Genomic DNA, 11,448 nt, shown 5'->3' with positions numbered 1-11,448 from the left:
TAAAAATTTTCGTCCCAACAAGTCAAAAATTCGTTTTATAAAGTCATTTGGGATGAAGGTAACAAATTCATTATAAAAAGTCATTTGGGAGGAAATTAAAAATTTCCTCCTTCAAAGTACATTTTGGGATGAAAATTAAATTTTGTCTCTAAAAATGAATCATAAGTTTTAGGAGATGAAATTAAATTCCATCCTCTAAGATAATCATTCTAGGATGAAATTTTCATCCCTAAAAGTAATATTATGGGTAAAAATTAAAATCGTCCCTAAATTAAATATTTGTTATAGTGTCTAATGCGTGTCATCAAATTTAATATAACTGAACTTGAAAAAGGCTCATGTAACAAGGCAAAAAATTTGAAAAAAAGATGTAACATAAAGGGCAATCTTTAAGGTCTTTTTCTTGAAAGCTTAGATAAAATCACTATATTATCCAAATGTTTTAATTTAAGCTCCCCTCCCAGTCTCTCTCTTTCGTATGGAAAGTTGTTGGAGAGCAAAGGGAGAGAGACAGTAGTAGAGATAAAGTTAGAGGGAGGACGATCAGAGAAGGTGGATCGTTGTCGAAGAGAAAAAAAAACTGTAGGTGAAAAATTGTCACTTCTCAAACTTTAGGTAGGGAAAATAGTGAGATTTTTAAACTTGGAAAGAAAAATGTGATAAAATTTTAATTTTCTAGTACATGATGATTTTACCTTTAATCTTAACTAAAATTTTTAACAGAAATTACCTCATAAGCGAGAATTTAAAATTTTCAAAGTTAAAAGATAGGACTTTGGGTTTTTACTGTACCTTGGGTGAGAATAAGTCTTTTGGCCAAAATAATATCAAATAACTCTTCTTGTAATGAAATCATATATGGATAAAATCCAACAAATAAGAACATAAAATCAAATATTCAGATTTCATTAATATCTAATAAATGGCAATAAAAATAATGTCAAATATTATTGTCAATAGCTAATAAATAAAGATAATATCAAATATTACAGTCAATATACCATCAATCAAAATGTTTTTAAATAAAATAACTCTAAAATTCATGAAGATTAGAAAGTCAAAGTAATTTTTTTAAAATAAAATAAGAAAAGCATGGCAATCGAGATATCCTCTTTTGGTAGGCTTGTTGTGGGGAAAATGTACACGAGGTTCAATTTTAGGGAGACATAAATGTTTAACTATATTCGATTCAATTTAAGTTGAGTTCGGATAAAATTTAATTCAAATTGATTTTAAATTATTTAAATTTAAATGAATTAATTTAAAATCGATTCGAAAATAATAAAATGAATTCAAATTTAGTTCAAAAATAATTTAATTTGAGTTAGTTTAATGTGAAAGTTTGGATTAATAGGACTTGTTTATGAAAACAAGAATCATCCTTAGATTGAAACTTGATTGTTTCTTCTAAACTTGAATTTAAACCAAGAAATTCAAATTGACTTTTAGTCAAATTGTTAATTTCCATCAAGAAAAGCAATGTTTACAGTTTGATCGGTTCAACCGAAGAACCAATCTATTCAATTAATTATTAAATTATTATGTATTTTTTAAATGTTATCAAATATTTACCACTTTTTAAAACATAAAACATATAAAATATAATTTTAAATATATTAATTAAACAATTGGCACTCTATTACATAGATAAAAAAAAATCAATTATAAATTAGTGATTTTAAATAACTTTTTCGATTCAATAAATTTATCAAATTTATTTGAATTTTAAATAAATCAATATTATATATAAACTATATTGAATTATAAAATAAAATCATATTATAAATTGATTTATAATTCAATTGATCCAACCAAATAATTCAGTGGAAGTTTAAAAATATTGAATAAAAGTCTTTTGCCAAATAAACTAATCCAAAGCGTTGGTTGAACAATTTATTTTTTCGAAATAAAATCATTATTAATTAAATTGTAATATTTATAACTCCAACTTGCAGTTATTATTGGTTGTTAGAAAGGAAAGATGGCAAACTAAATTCTTCCATGTTAAAATCTCAAAAACACCCCTAGGCCCTTCCACTATCGTGGAACATTTCCCGTTTAGAGGCCGGCTAAGGTGCCATCTTTTTATGTGAACTTCTACATTCCAATTCGTTCCAAATGGCACAATTTTGCGATGAGGAGGAAACATTTATTTAAATGATAGAAAACATTTCGAGACAAAGTCATGAATCACACCAAACTTGTAACATCATAATCACTATTAATAATAGAGACCTTCCGCCTAAAAATTAAATATCATATGAAAAAATAATTATTTTAATAAATTTATATTCAAACATAACAATCATAACATCATCAAATCAGAACATATATATTGAAATAATATCATATTAAATTCGTATTTAACCTTACATAAATGCACACATCATTGTGGAAACACAAACTAAAGTATTTCACCTCTGCCGTCTTAAATTTCATTGTTAAATATGAATAAATGCAGGACAATTGACAAAGACACTTTTAAGTCATGTCAAATATGTTTGACCTTATATGCATTTGTGATTGCTGGCAGAGGACAAGAAACATTTGTGATCAAGAGGTTGTAGAAATTTTTATTTAGTGAGCAGGAAATTAGAGGGGAAAACTTTTCAAGCATTAAAGAGTGCACTATGAGTTGCTTATATATATCAGTGTTACCAAATTATCATATGCATCACATAATTTCTGAAACAATGGGGTTGTCAGCTTTGCAGAGAGTTTTTTCACTTGTTTTCCTGCTCTTGTTTGTTGTTATGTCTCATTCTTCACCTGATGTTGCTTCTAATTCTACTCAAGAAGCACTAGCTCTTCTCAAATGGAAAGCCAGCCTTCAAAACCAGAGCCATTCTCTTCTGTCATCATGGACTCTTTCTTCTGCAGATGCCACAAATACTTCTACCCACCTCAAAACCAAGATAAGTCCATGTACCTGGTTTGGAATCTCTTGCAATCGTGCTGGAAGTATCACAAGTATTAACTTGACCAGTGCAAGTCTAAAAGGCACGCTTCATGAACTTTCTTTCTCATTATTTCCCAATCTTGCACGCCTTGATCTAGGTGGGAATGAACTCTTTGGTGTCATCCCTCTTCAAATCAGTCACCTAAAAAATATAGAGGTCCTTTACCTCTATTCAAATAAGTTATCTGGCTCTATTCCTAAAGAGATAAGCAACTTGAACTCCTTAATAGAGTTAGCTTTGGGAGAAAATCAATTGAATGGCTCTATCCCCCCTTCCATTGGAAACCTGAGTAACTTAAAAGCTTTATACCTCCACACCAATAACCTTTCTGGTGTCATTCCTGAGGAGATAGACAACTTGAAGTTTATTTCTGAACTAGAGTTGAATACAAATCAACTGAGTGGTCCTATTCCTCACTCCATTGGAAACTTGAGCAATTTGAAAATTTTATCCCTACACGCCAATAACCTTTTTGGTGTTATTCCTGAGGAGATAGGCAACTTGAAGTTTATTTCTACTCTAGACTTGAGTCAAAATCAACTGAGTGGTCCTATTCCTCACTCCATTGGAAACTTGAGCAATTTGGAAATTTTATTCCTACACACCAATAACCTTTTTGGTGTTATTCCTAAGGAGATAGGCAACTTAAAGTTTGTTTTGAGACTAGAATTGAGCAAAAATCAGTTGAGTGGCCCTATTCCTCGTAGCATTGGAAATCTAAGCAATATAAAATATATGGCTTTTATCAACAATAGCCTTTCTGGAATCATTCCATATGAAGTTGGAAATCTCTTGAAGTTGGTTAAACTACAATTGGCTTTTAATCACTTTACTGGTTATCTTCCTCGTAATATTTGTCGAAGTGGATCACTTACCCACTTTTCTGTTAGTGAGAACAATTTGTTTGGTCGTATCCCTCGAGATTTGAGATATTGCAAAAGCTTCATTAGAGTCCGCCTCGAAAGGAACCAATTTATTGGAAATATTTCTGAAGATTTTGGTGTCTATCCAAATCTTACTTTCATAGATCTTAGTCATAACAAATTTTATGGTGAAATCTCATCTACTTGGGGAAGGTGCTCTCAGTTAGGTTATTTAAATGTCTCTAGAAACAATATTACTGGGAGCATTGTGCCACAAATTCAAAATTCGATCAAACTACATGAACTTGACCTTTCTTCAAATCATTTAATTGGAGAGATTCCAGTGGAACTTAAAAAGCTGACTTCTCTTAACAAGCTTGTTTTAACAGGGAATCAACTCTCTGGAGGTATACCTAGTGAAGTTGGCCTACTCACAGAACTTGAGTACCTTGACTTGTCCATAAATAGATTAGGCAAGTCAATCCCAGGAGAATTAGGGAACCTGTCAAGATTGCACTACTTGAATTTGAGAAACAATCAGTTTAGTCTTGAAATTCCATTTCAATTGGGTGATTTGATTCAACTCTCAGAACTAGACTTGAGTCACAATTCACTCAAAGGAGAGATACCGTCTCAGATTTGTAAAATGGAGAGTTTAGAATATCTAAATTTTTCCTACAATAACCTTTCTGGTTTCATCCCAAGTTGTTTTGAAGATATGCATGGATTGTCGCGTATTGACATATCTTATAACAGGTTACATGGTCCAATTCCCAACAACAAAGCATTTCGAGATGCTCCAATTGAAGCATTACAAGGGAATAAAGGATTGTGTGGCAATGTTAGTGGGTTGACACCTTGCAATAACGTTCTCACTTCACAAAAGCATGTCTTAGGAAAGAGGTTGGTAATTTCCTTTGTTACTTTAGGAGCACTTGCTCTTATAATTGTTGTGACAATAATGTTCTTTTGTTTTTGGAGAAAGAAACAAGAGTTACCAAAAGAACATAGAAGGGTGAATAAGGATAAATTTCTTTCGGTATTAAATTTTGATGGAAAAACAATGTTTGAAGAAATTGTAAGTGCAACAGAGAATTTTGATGCCAAGTATTGTATTGGGAGTGGTGGGTTTGGCAGTGTTTACAAAGCACAAGTTCTATCAAGGGCTGTTTTTGCAGTAAAGAAATTTCACTCATTTCATCTTGATGAGGTAGATGACCAAAAAGAGTTTTTAAATGAAATAAAGTCATTAACAGAGATACGACATCGAAATGTTGTGAAATTTTTCGGTTTTTGTGTACATTCTCAACACTTTCTTTTAGTTTATGAGTATCTTGAAAGAGGTAGTTTGGCCACTTTCTTGAGTACTGAAGCTACAGCAAGAGAATTGGATTGGGGTAAAAGAGTAAATATCTTAAAAGGTGTGGCTAGAGCATTGTCCTACCTACACCATGGTTGCCTCCAACCAATAGTCCATCGAGACATATCAAGCAAAAATGTGTTGTTGGATTCAGAATATGAAGCTCATATTTCAGACTTTGGAATTGCAAAATTTCTCAAGCCAGACTCATCCAATTGGACACAACTTGCAGGCACATATGGATATATTGCACCAGGTATATATATAATTCATTTTCTATTGTCTAATTCATTATTTACATACATAAGGAACAGTTACGACATATGTTCTCATGACTTGTCTTTCATTTTACAGAATTAGCTTATACAATGAAGGTAACTGAGAAATGTGATGTATATAGTTTTGGAGTGTTAGCATTAGAAGTAATCAAAGGAAATCATCCTAGTGATATCATTCCTTCTTTATCCTCTTCTTTCACTTGGGAGAACATGTTGTTGAACAACATTTTGGATCCACGTCTTTTACTTCCTTCGCCTACTGTTCAAGATCAACTAATGGTCATCATAAAGCTAGCAATCGATTGCTTGGGTGCAAATCCAAAACACAGGCCGACCATGGACATGGTTTCTCGTATGTTTTGAACTACAACGTATCATTATTAATACTTGGTAGAATGTCTTCTACAGTAGAATAAAAATAATGTGTCATTTTGTTATTCTAGTTCATTGCATGCATCTAGTTTCCTAGGCATGGTTTTTCCCTTGTGACTTTTATGTATTAGATAAGGCTTTATGTAAAATAAAAGTTCCAAAACTAAGAAATGCATGTTTAACTACATTTTACCAAAATTCATCTCTTTATGCAGCATTCATAATGACCAAAAAAGACATTGTATGTTTGAAAACATCACAACACTTTCAGCTATTGTGATTGAAGTACTTGTCAGACTTAAATGTTTGATCTATTGCTTCACTACCTTGAAAACATCACAGCACTTTCAGCTTGATTTGTACACCATGAATTTTGTTTTAAAGCAACAAAATTTATGTGTGATACACCTACTGTTTCCTCACATAGATATGTTTGGTACTTATAAAGTTATATAAATGGTGGGATAATAAACACCTGAACATTAAATCAATGACCATTTTAAGGGGCTCTAACATTTTTATTAGAGCACTGACCATGTCTTCATCATACTTAGTAAAAAAAAAAAGGATTTTAAGGATCTTTTAGTCATGTAATAAAAAATTGTGTTATAGTTGCTTCATATCCTTCATATGATTTCAACATGAGATATGTATAATTCCACCTAGTTTTGGGTCTTTTAACATCAGTTTCTAATTTTTTACATCTTAAACCCTTTTGTCTATACATTGATGTCACATTTGTATATGTATTGGAGATGATCAAATGTAAATGATGATATGTTTAATTGTTTTTATGTGACTTTTTGGTAAACTCAAACCATCTTGTACTATTAAATTCCTAATATAACATGCGTACTTAATATGAAATAATTTGTCAACAAGTGATATATTTAAATGATTCATCATTAACTCAATCACTCTATCATTCTTTTAAGCATTATCAAATGTAATTGTAAAAATCAAGTTATTTATTTTATATTCATTAAAAATATTTTTTAATGTTTGATAAATTGTGACACCAGAATGAGGATATTTTACTACCCTAAATACAATAATTTGTTTGCATAACTATCAATTAGAATTAATAGAATGGACAATTGCATAAAGGTATTATATATCTTGATTACAAAGTTGTCTATAAATAAAAAAAAATAGGAATAATACCATTAAAATCAAGGAGATCTTTCATAATTTTTAATTTCTTCAATTTATAACTTCTAACAATGTCAATTGTAAGTGTAGACCTAAGATTTTTTTTAAAAATACTAGTTAAACACTATTTTGCATCATCCTTAGCATTAGTAAGGGTTGATCAGATGCAACAATGTACCTGACTATGTACTTGCACATTTCTAAAGATTGTGATGTTTTTCATATCTCCCATGTTGAACCCCTTAAATTACTTATAGTCAACCCACCAATTGATCATGATCCGATAAAGGCTATTTATTGTAACCTTTTTCAATGGTATAGTATTTGTTTACAATATTAATTAATATATGGTGAAGATGACGAGTGTTGCCTGAATTGGTATATATTAAAAGAAGAATGTTAGTGGTCTTTGAGCTACCAACGCAATGATAATTGGCACTTCAGTGTTTTCAATTGTCCTTAAATGGGTGAAAAACAACTTGACCAACCCACGGGTGTGACACAACTTGCTACAGTAGCCGGTATGCTCTCTTCATGTATAGTCATTCATCAAGCCAAATGACAACTCATTCTTATATTTAATTATTTCCAATATGCATTCAAATGTAAGTCAAGAAAAAAACTTAAATGCCTCTAGAACATATCTTAGGTTGGTACAACGGACATATAGGGTATGCAGTAGTATCGATGATGTTGATAAAGTAATTATAAGTAAGGCATGAGAGACAAGTTATGGTGATAGTTATTATGAACGTAGATTGAGTTATGGTTCAAGATGCATACGTGCTAGTTTATGATTTTAGTTAAGAGGCTTGTTACAAGAGGGCATATGTGAGATTTTCTTCCTACATTGTTCATAATAGGGCCCAATAGTCTACAGTAGAACATTATAGCCACAATAGGGTGCACAACTCAGCTCCAAGAACTCAACCATGCCTATAGTGTTCTCTTCAACCCTAAACAGCGCGCATGGTATGCTTCTCACTGAACACAGATTCTTTTCTTTGACCTTGATTTGTTCTTTAACTCCATCCCTAATCTTTTCTTCCATTTCTTTAGCCCCGCTTTCCTGCCTTTTCGAATATTCATACTCTGGTAACGGATTTTACAAAGTGTACTCTGATTTTTTTGACAAGATTCATAAGAACGAAATCAATTTCATAAAGAAAATAGGGATAAGATTGGATACGGTGCGGAAGGCACCAAGAACAGGGAATTTACAAAGTCTGGTGAAGGAAGTGAGAGAGTTATATAAATGGTGGGGTGGGTTCAATCCGGTGATGGACTTCAGGTGCATGGAGGGCAAGATAGCGTTGGAGAGGAAGGAGTTGAAGGGAGAGTATAATGACAGGGTGAGAAACATGGCAAAACTCGTAAAAAAGAGATAAGGGAGTGATTGATTTACTGCGAATGAAGAGGAATTAGTTAGCAAAAGAGACATGGAAGAATTGGAGATGGAAAAGAAGAGGAAGGAGTATTTCTGTGAGGTGTATGGAGAAAGAGGGAGAAACGTGAGCAATGGAGGAAGCGCGTGCAACTAAACCCCTAATAATGAAATGACATCACATTGCCCCTAATAAGCGTGAGCAATGGAGGTATAATGCGAAGTTTTAGATAAAAGTTCTAAATATCTAGACAGTAAGTCTTAATGAATAATTTCTTTTATTTTATTTTAATCAAGTATTAAACTTCTAAATATTTATAGCCTATCAATTTGGATTTTAAAAGAAAATCAGAGTTTAATTGTCCATTGTATCTGAATCTTACGAATTCTATATCAAGCAAAATACCCCTTCCACAGATGCCCAATATTTATTTTTTAGTATAATGATTATAAATTTAATCATTATATTTCGGTTTACCCATTTTCTTGTTACTAAAAATAAATACCGGTTTACCTCAGCAACTAAACCCCTCATAACCCTCCATGAGCCTCAATTCCCGAGACCTTTTCCTCTCAAAAACCATACACAAAAGTCCCAGGCCGACGTCGTTTTGACTGTTCCTCCCTCTCCTCGTCTTCCTCCACGAAACTCTGCCTAAGTTCAACCACATCCTGCACGCACTTTACCCATTGCTCACGCTCCTCCCTCCGAAAATTTTCTCCACATATCTCACAGAAATACTTCTCGATCTCCAAAACTCAATCTTCTTCCTATGCTCATTTACCATTCCCAGCCAATCAATCACTCTTTTATCTTTCTTTCTCACTAACTTTGCCAATTTTCTCACCTGTCATTATACTCTCCTTTCAACACCTCCCTCTCCAACGCCGTCTTGCCCTCCACCCAAAGGAAGTCCACCACAGTACTGAACCTACCCCAGTATTTATAAAACTCCCTCACTTCACCCGACTCTATAAATTCCCCATTCTTGGTGCCTCTCGCACCGTTTCTAATCCCACCCCAAATTTCTTTACGAAATCGAGTTCATACTTCTGAATCTTGTCAACAAAATAAGAGCCTTTGTAAAATCGGTTACCAGAATCCAAAAATCCGGAAAAGGCCAGAAAGGCGGGGCTAGAGAAATTGAAGAAAAGAACGGGACGCAGTTAAAGAACGAATCAAAGTCGGATAAAAGAAGCTGTTTCTGGTCGGAGAGAACACTGTAGGCGTCGTTGGGTTCTTGGAACTCAGTAGTGGCTTGGTCATGAGTTAAGTCGGATGGGAGAAGCTTGCCCGAGTGGCGTTGGAGGGCCAATATCTTGTAAGCGGAGCGAATTCGTCCGGCGAGGCATTGACGGTGAGGCCGAGCACCTCGTATAGGCATCGTTTTGAAGACGCCGTTGATTATTTTAATTTTGAATTTTGGGAGGCCGATGGCAATGAGCTTTGATGCGTAATTTATAAGGAAATTAAAATTTTTACCACTATTTTTATTCGCGTATACAAAAATGTCACTCATTCTAAAGTTTAAACAAATATACCACAACTGTAATTAACTTTCCCAAAATACCCCTCTTTAATCTTCCATGCAAAGATTCTCTCTCTTCTTCTCTGCAACTTTTTTCTCTCTTCTTCCTCTTCTTTCAAAGTGATAAAGAAATCATGTAGAGAGATCCTTACTCTCTTCATCCTCATCTTCAAAAACAATAGAAGGAAGGAAAAAACTGAATTCTTCAGATTAAGAATTCTTTAAAGTAAGGATATAAAAAAAAAGAGTAACCTACAAAAACTCAACCATATTCACTTTATACCCTAGAAGAAATGACGATCGAAGAAGATCATTTAATAAGATTTAACTAAAAAAAAAATAATTGGCATTTAAGGATTTAAACTTAAAAAAAAAAATTTGCATTTAACTGAAAAAAAAAAGTAAAAAAGGCGTGTAAACTGGGTAATAAGGCCAACCCTTATAATATTAATATTATATAATATTATAATATATTAATATATTATAGTATAATATTATATAATTATAATTATATTATAATATTATTATAATTATATTATAGTATAATTATAATTAAATGGTGGACGCTAACCATTTTTTTTCTATTATTAATAATTTTTTGGACATAAAATATATTATATTATATTAACATGGAGTTCAACATTTTCATAATTTGGACATGAAATTCAATTACTATGACCAACTTCCGAACCATCCTTGGCTTGAGATTTGTACAATTTAAAACAGGATATTTTGATAATTAAGCACTCTCCATATTTATACGGATTCGATCTCCACCAATCAGATTGAGAAAAAATATTTTCTCTATCTCTAACAATATTAGGAGTAACTTTATCTAAGATAAAGTTTTTATAATACTTGCAATAGCCTACATGTCTCGCACTTCATTGATTTGGGAAAATAAAGAGAGACGTTGACTTTCTTATATTCATTACAATTCTATGTTCTTCAGCGAGTTGTAATTCATCCACACATTACCAATAATTCTTGAATTTCTTATCATGGACAAGATTAGAAATTACTGAAGTCCAATAATCTGGTAATGACCTTAGTAATCCAGATATCCTCTCATTTTCAGTTAATTTTATGTCATTGTCTTTTAAATCATAATATCTCTCGTGCATGACACTAAGATGAGTGAAAAAGTTGTGCACTGAATTCATCTTATAGTTTAGATAATAATCCTTAGTCAACATGTTCACCTTATATATGACTAACAAATAGAGAACAATAATTTATACATGCATAACAATATAAATATTTACTTTAAACAAAATATATATTTTTTTATTTAAATATAAATAAATTAAGCCAAAATAAAAAATGTATTTTTCAAATATAAATAAATTAAATGAAAATAAAAAATGTATTTTTAAAATATAAATAAATTAAGCCAACATAAAAAATGTATTTTGAAAATATAAATAAATTAAGCCAAAATTCAATAATAAGGCATCACCAACCCCTTATTTTTTCCAAATCTTTCCAACCAAAATTAGTTTCCTAACAGTTTTTCATTTTTAAAATTGAACCAATTGACTAATCAACAA

At 31.9% G+C, this 11,448-nt stretch overlaps 2 protein-coding genes across 2 annotated transcripts; both read left to right on the top strand.

Annotated features, from left to right (window-relative positions):
* Positions 1-2,674: 2,674 nt before the first annotated feature.
* Positions 2,675-4,770, top strand: LOC123204303 (MDIS1-interacting receptor like kinase 2-like). The gene is made up of 2 exons (XM_044620912.1): positions 2,675-4,664; positions 4,753-4,770. Exons 1-2 carry the CDS (start codon positions 2,694-2,696, stop codon positions 4,768-4,770), a joined length of 1,989 nt encoding a protein of 662 aa, XP_044476847.1. The 5' UTR covers positions 2,675-2,693.
* On the top strand, positions 4,755-5,941 carry LOC123204914 (MDIS1-interacting receptor like kinase 2-like). The gene is made up of 2 exons (XM_044621716.1): positions 4,755-5,439; positions 5,538-5,941. The coding sequence occupies exons 1-2, from the start codon at positions 4,785-4,787 to the stop codon at positions 5,822-5,824; spliced, it is 942 nt and encodes a 313-aa protein (XP_044477651.1). The 5' UTR covers positions 4,755-4,784; the 3' UTR covers positions 5,825-5,941.
* The last annotated feature ends 5,507 nt before the right edge of the window (positions 5,942-11,448 follow it).

The sequence above is a fragment of the Mangifera indica genome, chromosome 20 (genome assembly GCF_011075055.1).
Source record: "Mangifera indica cultivar Alphonso chromosome 20, CATAS_Mindica_2.1, whole genome shotgun sequence".
Classification (NCBI taxonomy): Eukaryota; Viridiplantae; Streptophyta; class Magnoliopsida; order Sapindales; family Anacardiaceae; genus Mangifera; species Mangifera indica.
This window is presented reverse-complemented; position numbering and strand designations above follow the sequence as displayed.

Excerpts from the sequence above, each read along its gene's own strand:
- LOC123204303 (XM_044620912.1), top strand. The coding sequence starts at position 2,694 with ATGGGGTTGTCAGCTTTGCAGAGAGTTTTTTCACTTGTTTTCCTGCTC.
- LOC123204914 (XM_044621716.1), top strand. The coding sequence starts at position 4,785 with ATGTTCTTTTGTTTTTGGAGAAAGAAACAAGAGTTACCAAAAGAACAT. Across the intron at positions 5,440-5,537 it reads ATATGGATATATTGCACCAG|AATTAGCTTATACAATGAAG; the intron begins GTATATATATAA and ends TTCATTTTACAG.